This window comes from Scardinius erythrophthalmus (genome assembly GCF_964197995.2).
Source record: "Scardinius erythrophthalmus genome assembly, chromosome: 24".
Classification (NCBI taxonomy): domain Eukaryota; kingdom Metazoa; phylum Chordata; class Actinopteri; order Cypriniformes; family Leuciscidae; genus Scardinius; species Scardinius erythrophthalmus.
Genome location: NC_138244.1, coordinates 503,348 through 528,862, shown reverse-complemented (window position 1 = coordinate 528,862; position 25,515 = coordinate 503,348). Strand labels below are relative to the sequence as shown.

General features: G+C 50.4%; 1 protein-coding gene across 2 annotated transcripts in view; it reads left to right on the top strand.

Moving 5' to 3' along the window:
* The first annotated feature begins 7,668 nt into the window (after positions 1–7,668).
* LOC308684372 (calcium-independent phospholipase A2-gamma) overlaps positions 7,669–25,515 on the top strand; it is a 53,185-nt gene continuing 35,338 nt past the window's right edge. Inside the window, exons 1-4 of one of the 2 annotated variants that reach the window (XM_081355551.1) lie at positions 7,669–7,808; positions 9,054–9,137; positions 9,267–10,487; positions 12,503–12,652. In XM_081355551.1, coding sequence (XP_081211677.1) covers positions 9,312–10,487; positions 12,503–12,652 — 1,326 coding nt within the window. In that variant the 5' untranslated portion in view covers positions 7,669–7,808; positions 9,054–9,137; positions 9,267–9,311. Of the gene's footprint in view, positions 7,809–9,053; positions 9,152–9,266; positions 10,488–12,502; positions 12,653–25,515 lie in introns of both variants that reach the window. The other variant, XM_081355550.1, reaches the window with a different exon arrangement.

The window sequence follows — 25,515 nt, the reverse complement described above, 5'->3', positions numbered from 1 at the left end:
ATTACTAATATTGTTTATGAAGACTTGATATGTATCCTGGAAAAGGCTGTCGCCGGAACACGTAGATCTACACCTTTACTTGTTTTTAATTATTTAGCTCAGTTAACGAAAGGCTTTTTACTTCACCACATGAGTGCCCTGGAGTATTTAATAATCACAAGTATTAATTTAATTAGAATAATTTAAAAGCCTTGAAACACAGCATTATTCAATGCGTGGCGTCTGGCCAAGACAGCGTATAGACAGCAGCAGTTTAACCACTAGCAAAGTCTCAACGCTTTCCCCCCTTATTTTTAAACTTCTCCTAATTTATTCCGAATACTTAACTCGCTCTGTACCTAGCCATATCTGATTGGTGCAGAAACGACTACTGTAATGATGGCTAAATAAGAGACACTGAAAGAGACGGAGCAGTTTTCATTCATCAGTGGGATCTGCAGGGCCTACATTAAAATCATAACATGTTATGAGGTGTAAAATAATCAATATTAGGGCTGTCACTAACGATTATTTTGGTAGAGTAATCAGTCAATTATTTTGATTTTATTTGTGGTAATAAAAATAGGCCAACACAAACAAAAGACTTTAAAATAAATTTTAAAAAGACATACATACATACATACGGCAACGCTCTGTTTTTCATGGCAACAGTGTTTTAGCAAGAAATAAACCGCATTCTACATTAGAATTCAACCAAGCCATGTAATAACTATATATAAAATAACAATGAGGCAATAGTGTTTAGTTTAAATAAAGTATCTAAAGCAAGTAGTCATATGGTTTTATAGAACACAGTTAAAATACATGAAATCTTATCTTAACATGTATTATAACTAACGCCAGCAGAGGGCGCCACTGTCCTGCTGATATTACACTCTACAGCAGATCTAATCCTTAAATACTGGACAAACATTTCATTTACACAGTTAATATGTAATATTTGCCCACTTCTATACGATAGAAATGCTACAGCGACTGTAATTTCTTCAAGAACGTGTGGACTTCAAAACATGCAAACTCAGAGCGAGGGTTTAAAGGGATACTCCACCGTTTTTTCATATTAACCCTCTGGGCTTCTTCATAATTGAGTCATAATTGAGTGGGTGGGTGTACAGTAGTACATATGAAAGCGCTATATATATATAAATGCCTCATTCTACACTTAGCTTCCTCCCGCCCGAAAACGGGCGAAGCCTTAAAATTGTACTTAACTTTGTCCTAGGATAACCAATCAAATATTGTTTTGTTCTATAATGTTTTCTGATTATTATATAGAATTTTTAGGTTATAGGACATGACACAAATTAATACATTTTGAAGCCACTAGGTGGCGCTCTTCTCACTTGAAATAGAGTTGATACACACCGCTCTCATCTCAGTGCACTCAATCGCTCTGGCGCGCGGTTACACGATAGTTACAAAACAGTTACACGAGTAGTTATCAGTGTTGTGTTGTGTGTAACGCGTTACAAAGTAACGCGTTACAGTAACGTAACTACATTTTCGGGTAAAAAGTAGTGTAACACGTTACTACTAAAAATTTGGTAAGGAAACGTAGTTATTTTTGATATTTGACAGCGGCACTGCCTCAGCTGCGCGCTTGAGAGAAGAGAACTGTTGAGAACTGAAGAAAACAAATTAGTTTCATATTTATGTTTAAATTAAATTAAATAAAAAAATTTGTGGAGACATGATTTTGACCACTTTATTAAGTTTGTTTTTGTAGAAAACCTGTATTTAAAGTGAATTTCGTTTTGTATTAATTGTATCTTAATTTTAATCAATGTTTCACATTTATGTTTAAATAAAATAAATAAATAAATAATTTAATCTATGTTGATTATATGAAAAGTGAAAAGCATGAGTAAGATCATAATTTTGTGCAATATATCGGGAGATAAATGGAGTGGGCAGACATGATTTAGACCACTTTATTAAGTTTGTTTTTGTAGAAAGACTTTCTTTAAAACGAATTTCGTTTTGTATTAATTTTATCTTAATTTTAATCAATGTTTTACCAACCAATTAATTGCCTGAATTTAATAAATAAGTAAATATAGCATGCAAAATAATCATGACGGCACCAGCGCGTGAACTGAGCTCGTCTCCATACTGTAAATGAATCGAAACTCAGATAAGCTATACTTGTCTCACAGACATGAGAAATATATAGAAAGCTTGAATATGTGTACTTTTAAACAAAATATATTTTTTTTCTCAAAATATTTTTTTTTCTCCTACTCCCTTGATAGAGAGAGTCGTATGTCTGAAAACTAAGCTTATGTCTTCTATATCATTTTGTCCTATGCTATCAAGACGCGATTCGCACCGGTGTTAGAGAGCAGGAGCGCTTTATTGGCTGTTGCCGAAATTTAAAGTTCGGTGGATAGGGGGAGCGGAGCGGAGAGAAGTGGCGCGGGCGCGCTGCTCATCGCGGAGTGTCGCACTCTACCCCATGATGCAGAGCCGGCTGAGAATAAAAGTTGCCGCACACAGCAGCGCCAATGAGAAGGACTTTTTTTCTTTCGAAATTGGTACTATTTTTTATAATAAAGAGCACAAAATAATTACCTGTTATGTCCTCCATTGTATAACTTTATGTCTACATATTTAGGAACAGATATTGGGTTCTGCCCAAAGTCAAGCAACATAAAAGTAACGTAAAAGTAACGAGTAACATAAAAAGTTACTTTCCAAACGGGGTAACTAACTAAAGTAACGGATTACTTTTTTAAAAAGTAACGAGTAACGAGCAAACACTACTTTTTAAAAGTAACTTCCCCAACACTGGTAGTTATACGACCAGGTATGGTGACACAAAATAAAAAGTGGCGCTTTTCTAAGCGGGCTAAAAAGGATCCCTTTAAACTTTTATTCTGAAATCGCGAGGAACAGTTCGCATATAGAAACATTGATGTATTGTCCTGTGTTGGCTTAGTTTTACAAATGATTTACCTTACACATCTGATGAAATGGCTCACATTCGTCTCTGACAGACCTCCATCTTCTCTTTCATATTAAAACATTCATTATATCGAGCCAAGATTCAGATATGAGTTTCTCCTGACAGCAAATGTGAACGTCGCAGACCGGAGAGTATTGAGTTGCGTATTGTTCCTAATTTAGATTCCAATAAGGTAAAAAAAATAAAAAATAAAATAAAAAACCTTGGATATTATTCTTATTCACATTTAGTCTTATTGCAAAACATTTATCTGTAGCTGGGTTACTGCAGGGGGGGGGGGCGCGGGAGATCAGCAAAAAATAAATAAATAAAAATACAGCCGTTACATTACTACGGCGTTCAAGTGCATGAAAGCGGTAGTGATAGCGCTCTTCTTTTATAAAGCGGCAACGAACGGCAATGAATCGTTCTTCTTCAGACCGCTGGAACAAGCCCAACATAGAAGTTGCTCGCCAAAGAAAAAAACCTCTTCAGCGGACCGAATCACGAGCTGCTATTGTGAACGCGGCACTCCGCTGCTGTGCGCGCTCTGGTGAGAAGACCAAACAGAAGCTGAGCTCGTGAGGCACTCTCCAAAGCTGCTATATATTAACTTTTAATTATAAATTAAAAGTTAAAGTTCTGGTTTATTATTCTCTCAATGACATGACAAATTAAAACTATTCCTGTTTTTCATTGCACGTTTTTATTTTATTTTGTAATTTTTCATTTTTCAAGGAGAAATACAGAAAGCAGGCCTTCAATAATTTCCTAGATCAAAGACATTTGTAAGTTGATCATTGCACGTTTTTCATTGTAAAAAAAACGTTCCGCATATATATGGGGGGGGGGGGGCGTCAGATTTTTTTAAAGGTTTAAAGGGGGGCGCGACCAAAAAAGTTTGAGAACCACTGAGTTAAACTAAAGAACACTTACGGAACGTTTGACTGGTTTAAAAACACTATAGAAAAACTAGCCTAATATACATTCCAAGCATTATTAAAGACAAGTAAACACTTTAAAAAGTAATTAAAAAAGATCAAATAAACAAATCGCAAGATACCACTGACCAAAGATACGATTTAAGTAACCATGCCAACACAAGCAACCCCGAGTGACTGGACAATGCAGTCAAGAGCCTCAACACTAGTGTTACCGGTTCCAGATTCACTGATCAACAGGTGACAGGAGTAAACTCACAGAAACAGCAGCGGCTGAGAGAGTTCAGCACTAGATGTGTGTTACCTGGGGGAGTGTGGAGGCCCATCGTAGACTTCTCCGAAGAAGGCCACCTCCTGGCCGTTCCTCTGGCCGACGTCGTATAAACGTGTTATGGGGCGGCAAGAAGAAGGCCACCGCACTCCCCATCCTCTGGCCGACGGTGTAGACCTGCGATACGGGGTGGAGCTGCTGCTGGTGGTGTTGGCGGTGTTGGTGGTCCTCCATTATTATTATTTTTGAAGTTCGTCCGCGTTTCTTCTTTTATGCGATTACCGATGATTAGCAAACAAACAAAGGTTGTAGGTTCATAGCGCCACCTACTGTGCTGGGGTTGAATTTTATTAATCCTCGAATAACAATAACATTAGAACATTGGCAAAGGATTGGCAATACATACAAATACACACACAAAACATAAAACCATAAATGATTTCTACCTAATTGACACATCTTACCAAATTAAGAATAGTTAATAAAAGAAAAATATAATGACATAAGGATGTCAGCTCAAGGCCTCAACAAACCCGTCTCCACACCGGCGTATATGACTCCGACCCCAACCAGATGAACTGGACACATATTGTGAATGTTCTGATTCAATCTGACTTCTGACCAGTAATATGCTGCCTGAATCATAATCATACATAATCATAATCATACACTGTTGGTTTGTTGGCCAGAGGAGAACTGGCCCCAAGTTCACATTTGCTGTCAGGAGAAACTCATATCTGAATCTTGGCTCGATATAATGAATGTTTTAATATGAAAGAGAAGATGGAGGTCTGTCAGAGACGAATGTGAGCCGTTTCATCAGATGTGTAAGGTAAATCATTTGTAAACCTAAGCCAACACAGGAGAATACATCAATATGTTCTAAATATATGCAAACTGTTCCTCGCGATTTCAGAATAAAAGTTTAAACCCTCGCTCTGAGTTTGCATGTTTTGAAGTCCACATGTTCTTGAAGAACTTACAGTCGCTGTAGCATTTCTATCGTATAGAAGTGGGCAAATATTACAGATAAACTGAACGTGTAAATGAAATGTTTGTCCAGTATTTAAGGATTAGATCTGCTGTAGAGTGTAATAATCAGCAGGACAGTGGCGCCCTCTGCTGGCGTTAGTTATAATACATGATGCACATAAGATGATTGTTTATATCATGTATTTTAACAGTGTTGTTCTATAAAACCATATGACTACTTGCTTTAGATACTTTATTTGAACTAAACACTATTGCCTCATTGTTATTAAGTTAATAAGTTACTGAAAACCTATTTAAACTTATTATTATTCCTCTGACCCAAAATGATCAACTCTAACTCCTCCTAGAGCTTTAACTCTACAAACTCCAAACTCGGGTCAGACCTTCAGACTGTTCTGACTTAGTGTGCTATATCTTTTCAGACTGATTTGACTTACAGTTTTCTTAAAAATTAATAATAATAAATATTAAAAATCATAAAAATCCCATAGACTTACATTGCAGACTGCTCAAATTGAGCCAAGACTACGGTGGCCCATTAGTGCACAACCCAAATACTCAAATCTAAACTCCCTGAAGCCCTAGACTCAGTTAAACTACCATTCTAAATCTATCTATCTATCTCCAAACTATTTCTTTCTTTCTATCTATCTATCTATCTATCTATCTATCTATCTATCTATCTATCTATCTATCTATCTATCTATCTATCTATCTATCTATCTATCTATCTATCTATCTATCTATCTATCTATCTATCTCAAACTAATATTTCTTTCTTTCTTTCTAACTAATCTTTCTTTCTTTCTTTCTAACTAATCTTTCTTTCTTTCTTTCTAACTAATCTTTCTTTCTTTCTTTCTAACTAATCTTTCTTTCTTTCTAACTAATCTTTCTTTCTTTCTAATCTATTGTGATGAGGTTCAATGTTGTAAATGAAGGGAAGGAAGAAGACAGGGGTCAGCGAGACTGGGACACTCGTTTAGCAAAAGTTTAAAAGGAAAAGGTTGCGCACAGAGCGCGTTCACTTATCAGCACAGCACAAATAAATCAATAATCCAGATTCTCTCGTGATGATTTCTCCGTGGACACAGCAACAGACGAGGTCCAAGTCCAATCTCTCTCTCTCTCTCTCTCTCTCTCTCTCTCTCTCTCTCTCTCTCTCTCTCTCTCTCTCTCTCTCTCTCTCTCTCTCTCTCTCTCTCTCTCTCTCTCTCTCTCTCTCTCTCTCTCTCTCTCACTCACACTCTCACTCACAGTATTCACATCTGCCGGTGTTATGTTTACCTATTTTAAATAAATTACTTTGTAACCCTGTGTGCCCACATCTAAGTCTCTTCTCTCCTTCTCCGTCCTTTCCTCTCTTCCTCCCATTGTTTTTGCCACCTTTCCTTCAACCTCTGTTTAATAATGCTCTTTATCTCCATCTTACTGATGTTAACAGTGACTTCAACATACTCTCTTTCTGTGGCCGCCTTTGCAGCCTTGTCTGCCATTTCATTTCCCACGACTCCAGTATGTGCTGGTACCCACACAAATAAAACTTCAATGCCCATCATTTGAATTCTATATAATACTTGTTGTATTTCTATTAAAATATCGGCTCTGCTGTTTGAGTGACTGTTCTGTAAACTGACTAATGATGAAGTTGAATCTGAACATATTATAACCCTCACTGGTCTTATTTCCTCTATATCCACTGATAACATTTCTCCCGTGTATACTGATACATTATCACTTATTCTCTTTGCTATTGAACTATGAAACTCTGGAACAATAAAAGCTACTCCTATCTTATTACCTAAATTCTTTGACGCATTTGTGTAAATCTGAATATAATTGTAGTAATTATTAATATATTCCTGTATAGTATGTGAGTCAAAAATTGACATGTCTTTATTCTTCTTTTCTAATAGCACTAAATCTACTTTCACTTCAGGTATTAAGGTGGCACTACTGGTACTGGTATGGTTACTGTAGGACTAATTTTTAATTCAGTTAATTTGAACTCTGTTGCCTTTTTTAAAACTGTCCATCCAAAGCTTTTCGTCTCCCTCTTCTCCTTTTCCCAACAACACAGGTTGTCAATTCATTAAGTGAATTTATTCATGTTGCTTATTACAGTGTGAATATTGAGAATTATAGTAAATGACTGCACCTTGTGATATAAAATGAAATAAAATGTATTTATGAATAACGTGGAGGAAAGTCACGTGATCATCTGTGTGTTTTCTTGAGGAACAGCTCCATCTGCTGGTCATTCATGAGTTCATCATGACAGTTATATATTTTATCATCTTCTATTACGCTATCACACAAAGAGATTATTTCAGATCAGTATAATGAATTATAAATTATAATTAATTATTATAAAACATTAATTATAAAGAATTCGTAGCGAAAAGCACGACTCAGTGCTCACTTTATTAATCTCAGTCTACAGCTAACGGGTGACAGTTCAACCAATCGAACGCTCTGTTGTGTAGCACGTGACTGATTGCGGAAGTGCGCGCGGAGGGTCGCGCTGTGTTTATCAGATGTTCTTTAGTGTCGAGTGACCCGTAAACAGCAGCAAACCACCATTAACCAGCTAACTTTAACACTTTTACTAGTACAACCGACAAGCAAACATTCGTTATGAGCGTTTAACCCACCACAGGTATGTTGTCATTTCAGTGTTTCCTCAGAATAACTTCAGTTTGTCGCGTGACCCTGTCCAACAGTCCCATATTTACATTCAGACTCATATTTCATCTTTCATATCTGTTTTGGATAGACATTAATGCTTTATTATATATTACAGATGCAATGTCATGTTCATTTCTAATAAACAGACACCGCAAATTCTAGTTTATGAAGTAATAGGCTATGTGATTAAAATGGCATGATATTAGAATAATATTGTCATAAATCTCATATATTAAGATATTGTTAAGACAAACACAAATCTAAACTGTGTTATTCACTAATTATTGTTGTTACCTAGAACGTGGTGTCGTTCAGTTATTTTATGTCATACTAAAGGAGATTCATAATCATAATTTATTATTGTTATGTTAACTATACTATTTAGTGGAAACTATAGTGAGATTAAATCTAAAACTACTCAAGAACATGGACAGGTTTAAATTTGATAAAAAAGGATCTGTAGGAATTTGATTGCAAGTTATAAAGTCGAGTTAAACAACTTTTATTTCTGCCACAGAATTAAAAACAAAAAAGGTAATTGGCAAAGTTGAAGTTGAAAATGAGTTTTTTTTTGTGCCATTTTTCTCTTTTTTTTTTGGAAGAAAAACAAACTCAATTATGAGACATAAACTAAGAATTGTGATATAAAAAGCCCTAAATATCTTAGATGCTATAAGAAAAGTCTTAAAAGGTCTTCATTTTAGGGACTGAAAAATAGATATTGTATAATGTGATGATTAAACTTGATAATGCAATGATTTAATTAATGTTGAGCACTGCATGTTTCATAGTAAAAACTGTAAAATGTAAACAGAATTCTGAGGACAAAAAAACATTTTAAGTGTGAGAAAATTATATCTTATTTATGGCCAAAAGAAGCCTCAACAAATATGGCACATTTCACAAATCTGAGGTAGAATATTCAGAACATTTATAATGATAAAATATTGTTTCTACGTCAAAATATGCATAAGTACACTAAAGTAAAATCCCTTTTCAGTCGTTTTTCCTTAACCCTAAAAATGGCAAGAAAGTTAATAAATCATCTTAGGACACAAATAATAGCCTATAATTTCTTGATTATCATTTGTTTTTAATTGTAATGATTGTACCGAGCGGATAAATGGTCTGCGTGGTTAAGCACTGTTTTATTGTTTTGTTATTTTGTTATTTTGTCAAAATGATATGTTGATAATTATCATCATGCATTTTAAAGGTGCAGTGTGTAATTTTAGCGGCATCTAGTGGTGAGGTTGTGAATTGCACCCAACAGAAGTTACGGTGGCCGACAGGAAGTGACGTAAGTGACCTAAGGTAATAAAAACATAACGGTTCATTATGTAAGGTCTGGAAAACATAGTTATCATGATTATGATCCTCCTCAATATTACACAGTGCAGCTTTAAGTGTAAACTGATGTGGTCCACAGGCGTCTGATGGGAGCCGAGGCCCGCTGACCGGAGGAGCCGTGAGGATGACCGTGGTGTGGCTGCTGGACTGCTTGTGCCACAGACCGGGGTGTGTCACCGTCGCCCTCTGCTGGTCCCCGCGGACGAGCCCCTTCTATAGGCCGCAGCTCATGAGGTTCTGGTTCTGCCGGGTCGGGCCGTACGCAGACACCTGCGCCTTCAGCACGTCGCCGCGGCAGGAGTCGGCGGATCTGAGGCGTCGCTCGTCCCGTCTGCGCGCCGCTCTGGACTCGGTTCGGAAAGCAGTGAGCGGGACTCGAGCGGAGATTCTGTCCCGACTCAAAGCGGTGAAAGTGAAATCAACACCGCCTCTTTTATCACAGGCTCCGCCCTCGGCACCCCAGGCTCCACCCTCTACATACAAGGCCCCACCCACTTCATCTCAAGCTCCACCTCCTGCACTTGCTGCTATACCAACTAAGATTCAAGAACAGAAGGAGCGCGGAGTGACCGAAACAGCCCCGCCCACTGAACCTCAGGCTCCGCCCTCCACACACAAGGCCTTACCCACTGCACCTCATGCTCCGCCCTCCGAACTTGCTCCTAAAGCAACTGTGATCCAAGAACAGGAGCGTGAAGAGATTGGAACATCCCCGCCCACTGCACTTCAGGCTCCACCCTCCACATACAAGGCCCCGCCCACTGCACTTCAAGCCCCACCTTCCACAGATAAGGCCCCACCCACTGCACTTCAGGCACCGCACTCCACACACAAGGCCCCGCCCACTGCACATCAGGCTCCGCCTTGTGTTTCTCCGGCAGCTAAGATTCAAGTACATGAAGCAGCCCCGCCCACTACACCTCAGGCCCCGCCCCCCACTCAAACCACGCCCCTCTTCCACCCGTGGTCTCTCAGCGCTCATCTGGGCGAGACCTACGACTATCTGTCCCACCATATCAACTCTTACTTCAGAGGCTACGCTAAACCCGATCAAGCCGTCGCTCCACCCGCGTCCTCGCGCCCGGAAACCCCGCCGTTCTCTCTCGCGAACTACATCACGACATCAGCGCCGAGCGTACAAGCCTTTGTGGGGAACTACATCAGCCCGCTGGTTCCCCGCTTCCGATCGGAGGCCAGAAGAGTTTCGACGGAGGCGAATACAGCAGAAGAAGCGTCCAAGAGCCGAGACCGGAGCGCTGAGGAGGAGAGAGCCCGACGCCTGCAGATCCAGAGAGACAAGGTGTGAGAGAACTCTCTTATTCACAAAGGGGACAGGTGAGACACACACACACACACACACACACACACACAGGTGAGACACACACACACACAGGTGAGACACACACACACAGGTGAGACACACACACACACAGGTGAGACACACACACACACACAGGTGAGAGACACACACACACAGGTGAGACACACACACACACACAGGTGAGACACACACACACACAGGTGAGACACACACACACAGGTGAGACACACACACACAGGTGAGACACACACACACACACAGGTGTGAGACACACACACAGGTGTGAGACACACACACACAGGTGAGAGACAGACACACACACACAGGTGAGACACACACACACAGGTGAGACACACACACAGGTGAGACACACACACAGGTGAGAGACACACACACACACACAGGTGAGACACACACACACACACACACACACACACAGGTGAGACACACACACACAGGTGAGACACACACACACACACACACACACAGGTGAGACACACACACACAGGTGAGACACACACACACAGGTGAGACACACACACACACAGGTGAGACACACACACACAGGTGAGACACACACACACAGGTGAGAGACACACACACACAGGTGAGAGACACACACACACAGGTGAGACACACACACACACACACACACACAGGTGAGACAAACACACAGGTGAGACAAACACACAGGTGAGACAAACATACACACACAGGTGAGACAAACACACAGGTGAGACAAACACACACACACAGGTGAGACACACACACACACAGGTGAGACAAACATACACACACAGGTGAGACACACACACACACACACAGGTGAGACACACACACACAGGTGAGACACACACACACAGGTGAGAGACACACACACACAGGTGAGACACACACACACACACACACACACACAGGTGAGACAAACACACAGGTGAGACAAACACACACACACAGGTGAGACACACACACACACAGGTGAGACACACACACACACAGGTGAGACAAACATACACACACAGGTGAGACAAACACACAGGTGAGACAAACACACACACACACAGGTGAGACACACACACACACAGGTGAGACAAACATACACACACAGGTGAGACACACACACACACACACAGGTGAGACAAACACACACAGGTGTGAGACACACACACTCACACACACAGGTGAGACACACACACACACAGATGACACACACACACACACACACACACACACACACACACACACACACACACAGGTGAGACACACACACACAGGTGAGACACACACACGGCAGGTACACGCCCCTCCCTCTACAGGAACTCTACGGTACTGATGAACATCTGATGTGTGTATAAACATTTAAATTCCACATAAGGCCATATCATGAACATCTGAGTTTCTCTGTGTGTAAGTGCTATAATCTGCACGTTTACACACGCCAGCCGACATCTGGTTCCACACGCGCCAACAGAGACCAGTTCTAACGCACTGATGAAGATCCAGCAGAGCCTGAAGCTGTTCTGTGGTTGAGCACAGACGAGCACTGAACACTATTGACCAGAACATGTCACCGCTGTCTTATAAACACCTAAGGAACTGTGGACACTTGTGGAGAAGTTCAACATGATGATGAGATGATCAGTGTAACTCCACAACAACTACAGAAATGTCTCCACTAACATTCAGAAGCTCTTCCTGAGTCTCTCCGTAAGGCTGCACTCGCTACTGGTTACTCTGGGATTCTGGATGAGGGAGATTGGCCTGTTCCGTTATTGCTGGAGATTCTGAAGCTTGTGTAAAGACTCCGCCCTCTTCTGAACGGAGGCGGAGCTAAAGCTCATTTGCATTTAAAGGGACACACTAAAACTGTGTGTTTTTGCTCACACCCAAAAAGGGCAAATTTGACAAGCTATAATAAATGATCTGGTGATATTATGACCTCTGACCCCTCCTCAGAGATTGACCTCTGACCCCTGGTGTGATGTGTTCTGCAGATCGTGGCGCGGGTGAGTGTGGATAACCGGACCCGGGCTCTGGTTCAGGCCCTCCAGCGGGCGTCAGGCGAGCGCCTCTGTGTCCGGCGGGTGGAGGAGCTCAATCTGCATCTGCTGGAGTTCCCCGAGACCCGAGCCGTGGCCGTCAAGGTCAGTCCTCACACACACACACACTCAGAGCAACACCAGCGCAGTGCAGAGACCCGAGCCGTGGCCGTCAAGGTCAGTCCTCACACACACACACACTCAGAGCAACACCAGCACAGTGCAGAGACCCGAGCCGTGGCCGTCAAGGTCAGTCCTCACACACACACACACTCAGAGCAACACCAGCGCAGTGCAGAGACCCGAGCCGTGGCCGTCAAGGTCAGTCCTCACACACACACACACTCAGAGCAACACCAGCGCAGTGCAGAGACCCGAGCCGTGGCCGTCCAGGTCAGTCCTCACACACACACACACTCAGAGCAACACCAGCGCAGTGCAGAGACCCGAGCCGTGGCCGTCCAGGTCAGTCCTCACACACACACACACACACACACACTCAGAGCAACACCAGCGCAGTGCAGAGACCCGAGCCGTGGCCGTCAAGGTCAGTCCTCACACACACACACACTCAGAGCAACACCAGCGCAGTGCAGAGACCCGAGCCGTGGCCGTCCAGGTCAGTCCTCACACACACACACACACTCAGAGCAACACCAGCGCAGTGCAGAGACCCGAGCCGTGGCCGTCCAGGTCAGTCCTCACACACACACACACTCAGAGCAACACCAGCACAGTGCAGAGACCCGAGCCGTGGCCGTCAAGGTCAGTCCTCACACACACACACACTCAGAGCAACACCAGCGCAGTGCAGAGACCCGAGCCGTGGCCATCAAGGTCAGTCCTCACACACACACACACTCAGAGCAACACCAGCACAGTGCAGAGACCCGAGCCGTGGCCGTCCAGGTCAGTCCTCACACACACACACACTCAGAGCAACACCAGCGCAGTGCAGAGACCCGAGCCGTGGCCATCAAGGTCAGTCCTCACACACACACACACTCAGAGCAACACCAGCGCAGTGCAGAGACCCGAGCCGTGGCCGTCCAGGTCAGTCCTCACACACACACACACTCAGAGCAACACCAGCACAGTGCAGAGACCCGAGCCGTGGCCGTCCAGGTCAGTCCTCACACACACACACACTCAGAGCAACACCAGCACAGTGCAGAGACCCGAGCCGTGGCCGTTCAGGTCAGTCCTCACACACACACACACTCAGAGCAACACCAGCACAGTGCAGAGACCCGAGCCGTGGCCGTTCAGGTCAGTCCTCACACACACACACACTCAGAGCAACACCAGCGCAGTGCAGAGACCCGAGCCGTGGCCATCCAGGTCAGTCCTCACACACACACACACTCAGAGCAACACCAGCACAGTGCAGAGACCCGAGCCGTGGCCGTCAAGGTCAGTCCTCACACACACACACACTCAGAGCAACACCAGCGCAGTGCAGAGACCCGAGCCGTGGCCGTCCAGGTCAGTCCTCACACACACACACACTCAGAGCAACACCAGCACAGTGCAGAGACCCGAGCCGTGGCCGTCCAGGTCAGTCCTCACACACACACACACACACACACACTCAGAGCAACACCAGCACAGTGCAGAGACCCGAGCCGTGGCCGTTCAGGTCAGTCCTCACACACACACACACTCAGAGCAACACCAGCGCAGTGCAGAGACCCGAGCCGTGGCCGTTCAGGTCAGTCCTCACACACACACACACTCAGAGCAACACCAGCACAGTGCAGAGACCCGAGCCGTGGCCGTCAAGGTCAGTCCTCACACACACACACACTCAGAGCAACACCAGCGCAGTGCAGAGACCCGAGCCGTGGCCGTCCAGGTCAGTCCTCACACACACACACACTCAGAGCAACACCAGCACAGTGCAGAGACCCGAGCCGTGGCCGTCAAGGTCAGTCCTCACACACACACACACTCAGAGCAACACCAGCACAGTGCAGAGACCCGAGCCGTGGCCGTCAAGGTCAGTCCTCACACACACACACACTCAGAGCAACACCAGCGCAGTGCAGAGACCCGAGCCGTGGCCGTCCAGGTCAGTCCTCACACACACACACACTCAGAGCAACACCAGCACAGTGCAGAGACCCGAGCCGTGGCCGTCAAGGTCAGTCCTCACACACACACACACTCAGAGCAACACCAGCACAGTGCAGAGACCCGAGCCGTGGCCGTCCAGGTCAGTCCTCACACACACACACACTCAGAGCAACACCAGCGCAGTGCAGAGACCCGAGCCGTGGCCGTCAAGGTCAGTCCTCACACACACACACACTCAGAGCAACACCAGCGCAGTGCAGAGACCCGAGCCGTGGCCGTCAAGGTCAGTCCTCACACACACACACACTCAGAGCAACACCAGCGCAGTGCAGAGACCCGAGCCGTGGCCGTCAAGGTCAGTCCTCACACACACACACACTCAGAGCAACACCAGCGCAGTGCAGAGACCCGAGCCGTGGCCGTCCAGGTCAGTCCTCACACACACACACACTCAGAGCAACACCAGCACAGTGCAGAGACCCGAGCCGTGGCCGTCCAGGTCAGTCCTCACACACACACACACTCAGAGCAACACCAGCGCAGTGCAGAGACCCGAGCCGTGGCCGTCAAGGTCAGTCCTCACACACACACACTCAGAGCAACACCAGCGCAGTGCAGAGACCCGAGCCGTGGCCGTCAAGGTCAGTCCTCACACACACACACACTCAGAGCAACACCAGCGCAGTGCAGAGACCCGAGCCGTGGCCGTCAAGGTCAGTCCTCACACACACACACACACTCAGAGCAACACCAGCACAGTGCAGAGACCCGAGCCGTGGCCGTCAAGGTCAGTCCTCACACACACACACACTCAGAGCAACACCAGCACAGTGCAGAGACCCGAGCCGTGGCCGTCCAGGTCAGTCCTCACACACACACACACTCAGAGCAACACCAGCGCAGTGCAGAGACCCGAGCCGTGGCCGTCAAGGTCAGTCCTCACACACACACACACTCAGAGCAACACCAGCGCAGTGCAGAGACCCGAGCCGTGGCCGTCCAGGTCAGTCCTCACACACACACACACTCAGAGCAACACCAGCACAGTGCAGAGACCCGAGCCGTGGCCGTCAAGGTCAGTCCTCACACACACACACACTCAGAGCAACACCAGCGCAGTGCAGAGACCCGAGCCGTGGCCGTCAAGGTCAGTCCTCACACACACACACACTCAGAGCAACACCAGCACAGTGCAGAGACCCGAGCCGTGGCCGTCAAGGTCAGTCCTCACACACACACACACTCAGAGCAACACCAGCACAGTGCAGAGACCCGAGCCGTGGCCGTCAAGGTCAGTCCTCACACACACACACACTCAGAGCAACACCAGCGCAGTGCAGAGACCCGAGCCGTGGCCGTCCAGGTCAGTCCTCACACACACACACACTCAGAGCAACACCAGCACAGTGCAGAGACCCGAGCCGTGGCCGTCAAGGTCAGTCCTCACACACACACACACTCAGAGCAACACCAGCACAGTGCAGAGACCCGAGCCGTGGCCGTCAAGGTCAGTCCTCACACACACACACACTCAGAGCAACACCAGCGCAGTGCAGAGACCCGAGCCGTGGCCGTCCAGGTCAGTCCTCACACACACACACACTCAGAGCAACACCAGCACAGTGCAGAGACCCGAGCCGTGGCCGTCAAGGTCAGTCCTCACACACACACACACTCAGAGCAACACCAGCGCAGTGCAGAGACCCGAGCCGTGGCCGTCCAGGTCAGTCCTCACACACACACACACTCAGAGCAACACCAGCACAGTGCAGAGACCCGAGCCGTGGCCGTCAAGGTCAGTCCTCACACACACACACACTCAGAGCAACACCAGCGCAGTGCAGAGACCCGAGCCGTGGCCGTCCAGGTCAGTCCTCACACACACACACCACTCAGAGCAACACCAGCACAGTGCAGAGACCCGAGCCGTGGCCGTCAAGGTCAGTCCTCACACACACACACACTCAGAGCAACACCAGCACAGTGCAGAGACCCGAGCCGTGGCCGTCCAGGTCAGTCCTCACACACACACACACACTCAGAGCAACACCAGCGCAGTGCAGAGACCCGAGCCGTGGCCGTCAAGGTCAGTCCTCACACACACACACACTCAGAGCAACACCAGCACAGTGCAGAGACCCGAGCCGTGGCCGTCAAGGTCAGTCCTCACACACACACACACTCAGAGCAACACCAGCACAGTGCAGAGACCCGAGCCGTGGCCGTCAGGTCAGTCCTCACACACACACACACTCAGAGCAACACCAGCACAGTGCAGAGACCCGAGCCGTGGCCGTCAAGGTCAGTCCTCACACACACACACTCAGAGCAACACCAGCACAGTGCAGAGACCCGAGCCGTGGCCGTCCAGGTCAGTCCCTCACACACACACACACTCAGAGCAACACCAGCACAGTGCAGAGACCCGAGCCGTGGCCGTCAAGGTCAGTCCTCACACACACACACACACTCAGAGCAACACCAGCACAGTGCAGAGACCCGAGCCGTGGCCGTCAAGGTCAGTCCTCACACACACACACACTCAGAGCAACACCAGCACAGTGCAGAGACCCGAGCCGTGGCCGTCCAGGTCAGTCCTCACACACACACACACTCAGAGCAACACCAGCGCAGTGCAGAGACCCGAGCCGTGGCCGTCAGGTCAGTCCTCACACACACACACACTCAGAGCAACACCAGCACAGTGCAGAGACCCGAGCCGTGGCCGTCAAGGTCAGTCCTCACACACACACACACTCAGAGCAACACCAGCACAGTGCAGAGACCCGAGCCGTGGCCGTCCAGGTCAGTCCTCACACACACACACACTCAGAGCAACACCAGCACAGTGCAGAGACCCGAGCCGTGGCCGTCAAGGTCAGTCCTCACACACACACACACTCAGAGCAACACCAGCACAGTGCAGAGACCCGAGCCGTGGCCGTCAAGGTCAGTCCTCACACACACACACACTCAGAGCAACACCAGCACAGTGCAGAGACCCGAGCCGTGGCCGTCCAGGTCAGTCCTCACACACACACACACTCAGAGCAACACCAGCGCAGTGCAGAGACCCGAGCCGTGGCCGTCAAGGTCAGTCCTCACACACACACACACTCAGAGCAACACCAGCACAGTGCAGAGACCCGAGCCGTGGCCGTCAAGGTCAGTCCTCACACACACACACACTCAGAGCAACACCAGCCGCAGTGGCAGAGAAACCCGAGCCGTGGCCGTCAAGGGTTCCAGTCCTCAACACTCAGAGCAACACCAGCGCAGTGCAGAGACCCGAGCCGTGGCCGTCAAGGTCAGTCCTCACACACACACACACTCAGAGCAACACCAGCGCAGTGCAGAGACCCGAGCCGTGGCCGTCAAGGTCAGTCCTCACACACACACACACTCAGAGCAACACCAGCGCAGTGCAGAGACCCGAGCCGTGGCCGTCAAGGTCAGTCCTCACACACACACACACTCAGAGCAACACCAGCACAGTGCAGAGACCCGAGCCGTGGCCGTCAAGGTCAGTCCTCACACACACACACACTCAGAGCAACACCAGCACAGTGCAGAGACCCGAGCCGTGGCCGTCCAGGTCAGTCCTCACACACACACACACTCAGAGCAACACCAGCACAGTGCAGAGACCCGAGCCGTGGCCGTCCAAGGTCAGTCCTCACACACACACACACTCAGAGCAACACCAGCGCAGTGCAGAGACCCGAGCCGTGGCCGTCCAGGTCAGTCCTCACACACACACACACTCAGAGCAACACCAGCACAGTGCAGAGACCCGAGCCGTGGCCGTCAAGGTCAGTCCTCACACACACACACACTCAGAGCAACACCAGCGCAGTGCAGAGACCCGAGCCGTGGCCGTCCAGGTCAGTCCTCACACACACACACACTCAGAGCAACACCAGCACAGTGCAGAGACCCGAGCCGTGGCCGTCAAGGTCAGTCCTCACACACACACACACATCAGAGCAACACCAGCACAGTGCAGAGACCCGAGCCGTGGCCGTCAAGGTCAGTCCTCACACACACACACACACTCAGAGCAACACCAGCACAGTGCAGAGACCCGAGCCGTGGCCGTCAAGGTCAGTCCTCACACACACACACACTCAGAGCAACACCAGCACAGTGCAGAGACCCGAGCCGTGGCCGTCCAGGTCAGTCCTCACACACACACACACTCAGAGCAACACCAGCACAGTGCAGAGACCCGAGCCGTGGCCGTCAAGGTCAGTCCTCACACACACACACACTCAGAGCAACACCAGCGCAGTGCAGAGACCCGAGCCGTGGCCGTCCAGGTCAGTCCTCACACACACACACACTCAGAGCAACACCAGCACAGTGCAGAGACCCGAGCCGTGGCCGTCCAGGTCAGTCCTCACACACACACACACTCAGAGCAACACCAGCACAGTGCAGAGACCCGAGCCGTGGCCGTCAAGGTCAGTCCTCACACACACACACACTCAGAGCAACACCAGCACAGTGCAGAGACCCGAGCCGTGGCCGTCAAGGTCAGTCCTCACACACACACACACTCAGAGCAACACCAGCGCAGTGCAGAGACCCGAGCCGTGGCCGTCCAGGTCAGTCCTCACACACACACACACTCAGAGCAACACCAGCACAGTGCAGAGACCCGAGCCGTGGCCGTCAAGGTCAGTCCTCACACACACACACACTCAGAGCAACACCAGCAGCAGTGCAGAGACCCGAGCCGTGGCCGTCCAGGTCAGTCCTCACACACACACACACTCAGAGCAACACCAGCACAGTGCAGAGACCCGAGCCGTGGCCGTCAAGGTCAGTCCTCACACACACACACACTCAGAGCAACACCAGCGCAGTGCAGAGACCCGAGCCGTGGCCGTCCAGGTCAGTCCTCACACACACACACACTCAGAGCAACACCAGCACAGTGCAGAGACCCGAGCCGTGGCCGTCAAGGTCAGTCCTCACACACACACACACTCAGAGCAACACCAGCACAGTGCAGAGACCCGAGCCGTGGCCGTCCAGGTCAGTCCTCACACACACACACACTCAGAGCAACACCAGCACAGTGCAGAGACCCGAGCCGTGGCCGTCAAGGTCAGTCCTCACACACACACACACTCAGAGCAACACCAGCACAGTGCAGAGACCCGAGCCGTGGCCGTCAAGGTCAGTCCTCACACACACACACACTCAGAGCAACACCAGCACAGTGCAGAGACCCGAGCCGTGGCCGTCAAGGTCAGTCCTCACACACACACACACTCAGAGCAACACCAGCACAGTGCAGAGACCCGAGCCGTGGCCGTCAAGGTCAGTCCTCACACACACACACACTCAGAGCAACACCAGCACAGTGCAGAGACCCGAGCCGTGGCCGTTCAATGAAGGAAGGTTCAGTCCTCACACACACACACACTCAGAGCAACACCAGCACAGTGCAGAGACCCGAGCCGTGGCCGTCAAGGTCAGTCCTCACACACACACACACTCAGAGCAACACCAGCACAGTGCAGAGACCCGAGCCGTGGCCGTCAAGGTCAGTCCTCACACACACACACACTCAGAGCAACACCAGCACAGTGCAGAGACCCGAGCCGTGGCCGTCCAGGTCAGTCCTCACACACACACACACTCAGAGCAACACCAGCACAGTGCAGAGACCCGAGCCGTGGCCGTCAAGGTCAGTCCTCACACACACACACACTCAGAGCAACACCAGCACAGTGCAGAGACCCGAGCCGTGGCCGTCAAGGTCAGTCCTCACACACACACACACTCAGAGCAACACCAGCGCAGTGCAGAGACCCGAGCCGTGGCCGTCCAGGTCAGTCCTCACACACACACACACTCAGAGCAACACCAGCGCAGTGCAGAGACCCGAGCCGTGGCCGTCAAGGTCAGTCCTCACACACACACACACTCAGAGCAACACCAGCACAGTGCAGAGACCCGAGCCGTGGCCGTCCAGGTCAGTCCTCACACACACACACACTCAGAGCAACACCAGCGCAGTGCAGAGACCCGAGCCGTGGCCGTCAAGGTCAGTCCTCACACACACACACACTCAGAGCAACACCAGCACAGTGCAGAGACCCGAGCCGTGGCCGTCAAGGTCAGTCCTCACACACACACACACTCAGAGCAACACCAGCGCAGTGCAGAGACCCGAGCCGTGGCCGTCAAGGTCAGTCCTCACACACACACACACTCAGAGCAACACCAGCACAGTGCAGAGACCCGAGCCGTGGCCGTCCAGGTCAGTCCTCACACACACACACACTCAGAGCAACACCAGCACAGTGCAGAGACCCGAGCCGTGGCCGTCAAGGTCAGTCCTCACACACACACACACTCAGAGCAACACCAGCACAGTGCAGAGACCCGAGCCGTGGCCGTCCAGGTCAGTCCTCACACACACACACACTCAGAGCAACACCAGCACAGTGCAGAGACCCGAGCCGTGGCCGTCCAGGTCAGTCCTCACACACACACACACTCAGAGCAACACCAGCACAGTGCAGAGACCCGAGCCGTGGCCGTCAAGGTCAGTCCTCACACACACACACACTCAGAGCAACACCAGCACAGTGCAGAGACCCGAGCCGTGGCCGTCCAGGTCAGTCCTCACACACACACACACTCAGAGCAACACCAGCACAGTGCAGAGACCCGAGCCGTGGCCGTCCAGGTCAGTCCTCACACACACACACACTCAGAGCAACACCAGCACAGTGCAGAGACCCGAGCCGTGGCCGTCAAGGTCAGTCCTCACACACACACACACTCAGAGCAACACCAGCGCAGTGCAGAGACCCGAGCCGTGGCCGTCAAGGTCAGTCCTCACACACACACACACTCAGAGCAACACCAGCACAGTGCAGAGACCCGAGCCGTGGCCGTCAAGGTCAGTCCTCACACACACACACACTCAGAGCAACACCAGCACAGTGCAGAGACCCGAGCCGTGGCCGTCCAGGTCAGTCCTCACACACACACACACTCAGAGCAACACCAGCACAGTGCAGAGACCCGAGCCGTGGCCGTCAAGGTCAGTCCTCACACACACACACACTCAGAGCAACACCAGCACAGTGCAGAGACCCGAGCCGTGGCCGTCCAGGTCAGTCCTCACACACACACACACTCAGAGCAACACCAGCACAGTGCAGAGACCCGAGCCGTGGCCGTCCAGGTCAGTCCTCACACACACACACACTCAGAGCAACACCAGCACAGTGCAGAGACCCGAGCCGTGGCCGTCAAGGTCAGTCCTCACACACACACACACTCAGAGCAACACCAGCACAGTGCAGAGACCCGAGCCGTGGCCGTCCAGGTCAGTCCTCACACACACACACACTCAGAGCAACACCAGCACAGTGCAGAGACCCGAGCCGTGGCCGTCAAGGTCAGTCCTCACACACACACACACTCAGAGCAACACCAGCACAGTGCAGAGACCCGAGCCGTGGCCGTCCAGGTCAGTCCTCACACACACACACACTCAGAGCAACACCAGCACAGTGCAGAGACCCGAGCCGTGGCCGTCAAGGTCAGTCCTCACACACACACACACTCAGAGCAACACCAGCGCAGTGCAGAGACCCGAGCCGTGGCCGTCAAGGTCAGTCCTCACACACACACACACTCAGAGCAACACCAGCACAGTGCAGAGACCCGAGCCGTGGCCGTCCAGGTCAGTCCTCACACACACACACACTCAGAGCAACACCAGCACAGTGCAGAGACCCGAGCCGTGGCCGTCCAGGTCAGTCCTCACACACACACACACTCAGAGCAACACCAGCACAGTGCAGAGACCCGAGCCGTGGCCGTCCAGGTCAGTCCTCACACACACACACACTCAGAGCAACACCAGCACAGTGCAGAGACCCGAGCCGTGGCCGTCAAGGTCAGTCCTCACACACACACACACTCAGAGCAACACCAGCGCAGTGCAGAGACCCGAGCCGTGGCCGTCAAGGTCAGTCCTCACACACACACACACTCAGAGCAACACCAGCGCAGTGCAGAGACCCGAGCCGTGGCCGTCCAAGGTCAGTCCTCACACACACACACACTCAGAGCAACACCAGCACAGTGCAGAGACCCGAGCCGTGGCCGTCCAGGTCAGTCCTCACACACACACACACTCAGAGCAACACCAGCACAGTGCAGAGACCCGAGCCGTGGCCGTCAAGGTCAGTCCTCACACACACACACACTCAGAGCAACACCAGCACAGTGCAGAGACCCGAGCCGTGGCCGTCCAGGTCAGTCCTCACACACACACACACTCAGAGCAACACCAGCACAGTGCAGAGACCCGAGCCGTGGCCGTCCAGGTCAGTCCTCACACACACACACACTCAGAGCAACACCAGCACAGTGCAGAGACCCGAGCCGTGGCCGTCAAGGTCAGTCCTCACACACACACACACTCAGAGCAACACCAGCACAGTGCAGAGACCCGAGCCGTGGCCGTCCAGGTCAGTCCTCACACACACACACACTCAGAGCAACACCAGCGCAGTGCAGAGACCCGAGCCGTGGCCGTCCAGGTCAGTCCTCACACACACACACACACTCAGAGCAACACCAGCACAGTGCAGAGACCCGAGCCGTGGCCGTCAAGGTCAGTCCTCACACACACACACACTCAGAGCAACACCAGCGCAGTGCAGAGACCCGAGCCGTGGCCGTCCAGGTCAGTCCTCACACACACACACACTCAGAGCAACACCAGCACAGTGCAGAGACCCGAGCCGTGGCCGTCAAGGTCAGTCCTCACACACACACACACTCAGAGCAACACCAGCGCAGTGCAGAGACCCGAGCCGTGGCCGTCCAGGTCAGTCCTCACACACACACACACTCAGAGCAACACCAGCGCAGTGCAGAGACCCGAGCCGTGGCCGTCCAGGTCAGTCCTCACACACACACACACTCAGAGCAACACCAGCACAGTGCAGAGACCCGAGCCGTGGCCGTCCAGGTCAGTCCTCACACACACACACACTCAGAGCAACACCAGCGCAGTGCAGAGACCCGAGCCGTGGCCGTCCAAGGTCAGTCCTCACACACACACACACTCAGAGCAACACCAGCGCAGTGCAGAGACCCGAGCCGTGGCCGTCCAGGTCAGTCCTCACACACACACACACTCAGAGCAACACCAGCACAGTGCAGAGACCCGAGCCGTGGCCGTCCAGGTCAGTCCTCACACACACACACACTCAGAGCAACACCAGCGCAGTGCAGAGACCCGAGCCGTGGCCGTCCAGGTCAGTCCTCACACACACACACACTCAGAGCAACACCAGCGCAGTGCAGAGACCCGAGCCGTGGCCGTCAAGGTCAGTCCTCACACACACACACACTCAGAGCAACACCAGCGCAGTGCAGAGACCCGAGCCGTGGCCGTCCAGGTCAGTCCTCACACACACACACACTCAGAGCAACACCAGCGCAGTGCAGAGACCCGAGCCGTGGCCGTCCAGGTCAGTCCTCACACACACACACACTCAGAGCAACACCAGCACAGTGCAGAGACCCGAGCCGTGGCCGTCCAGGTCAGTCCTCACACACACACACACTCAGAGCAACACCAGCGCAGTGCAGAGACCCGAGCCGTGGCCGTCCAGGTCAGTCCTCACACACACACACACTCAGAGCAACACCAGCGCAGTGCAGAGACCCGAGCCGTGGCCGTCCAGGTCAGTCCTCACACACACACACACTCAGAGCAACACCAGCACAGTGCAGAGACCCGAGCCGTGGCCGTCCAGGTCAGTCCTCACACACACACACACACTCAGAGCAACACCAGCGCAGTGCAGAGACCCGAGCCGTGGCCGTCAAGGTCAGTCCTCACACACACACACACTCAGAGCAACACCAGCGCAGTGCAGAGACCCGAGCCGTGGCCCGTCAAGGTCAGTCCTCACACACACACCAGAGCAACACAGCGCAGTGCAGAGACGAGCCGTGGCCGTCAAGGTCAGTCCTCACACACACACACACTCAGAGCAACACCAGCGCAGTGCAGAGACCCGAGCCGTGGCGTCCAGGTCCTCACACACACAACACACTCAGAGCAACACCAGCACAGTGCAGAGACCGAGCCGTGGCCGGTCCAGGTCAGTCCTCACACACCCACACACTCAGAGCAACACCCGGCCCACACACACACACCACTCAGAGCAACACCAGCACAGTGCAGAGACCCGAGCCGTGGCCGTCCAGGTCAGTCCTCACACACACACACACTCAGAGCAACACCAGCGCAGTGCAGAGACCCGAGCCGTGGCCGTCAAGGTCAGTCCTCACACACACAACACACTCAGAGCAACACCAGCCCGAGCAGAGACCCGAGCCGTGGCCGTCCAAGGTCAGTCTCACACACACACACACACTCAGAGCAACACCAGCACAGTGCAGAGACCCGAGCCGTGGCCGTCCAGGTCAGTCCTCACACACACACACACACTCAGAGCACAACCCCAGCACAATGCAAAGACCCGAGCCGTGGGCGTCCAGGTCAGTCCTCACACACACACACACTCAGAGCAACACCAGCGCAGTGCAGAGACCCGCATGAAGAGCTGCTGTAAATGACAGTAACACATGCATGGGAATCTGAGTAAACACAATCCTAATTATGAACAATTATTTTGAAATTAACAGTAGAAATTGACACATCATAATTAAAGTCAACATTAAAGGTCTCAAAAAAATATAGTAAGTCATAAATATGAGATCAAAAAGTAGACACGGTCAAATAAATGACGTCATAATTTTGACTTTTTGTATCAGTGATGAGAAAAAAGTTGAAATTATGACATAAATCATGATTATGAGAAGTTGAAACTGAC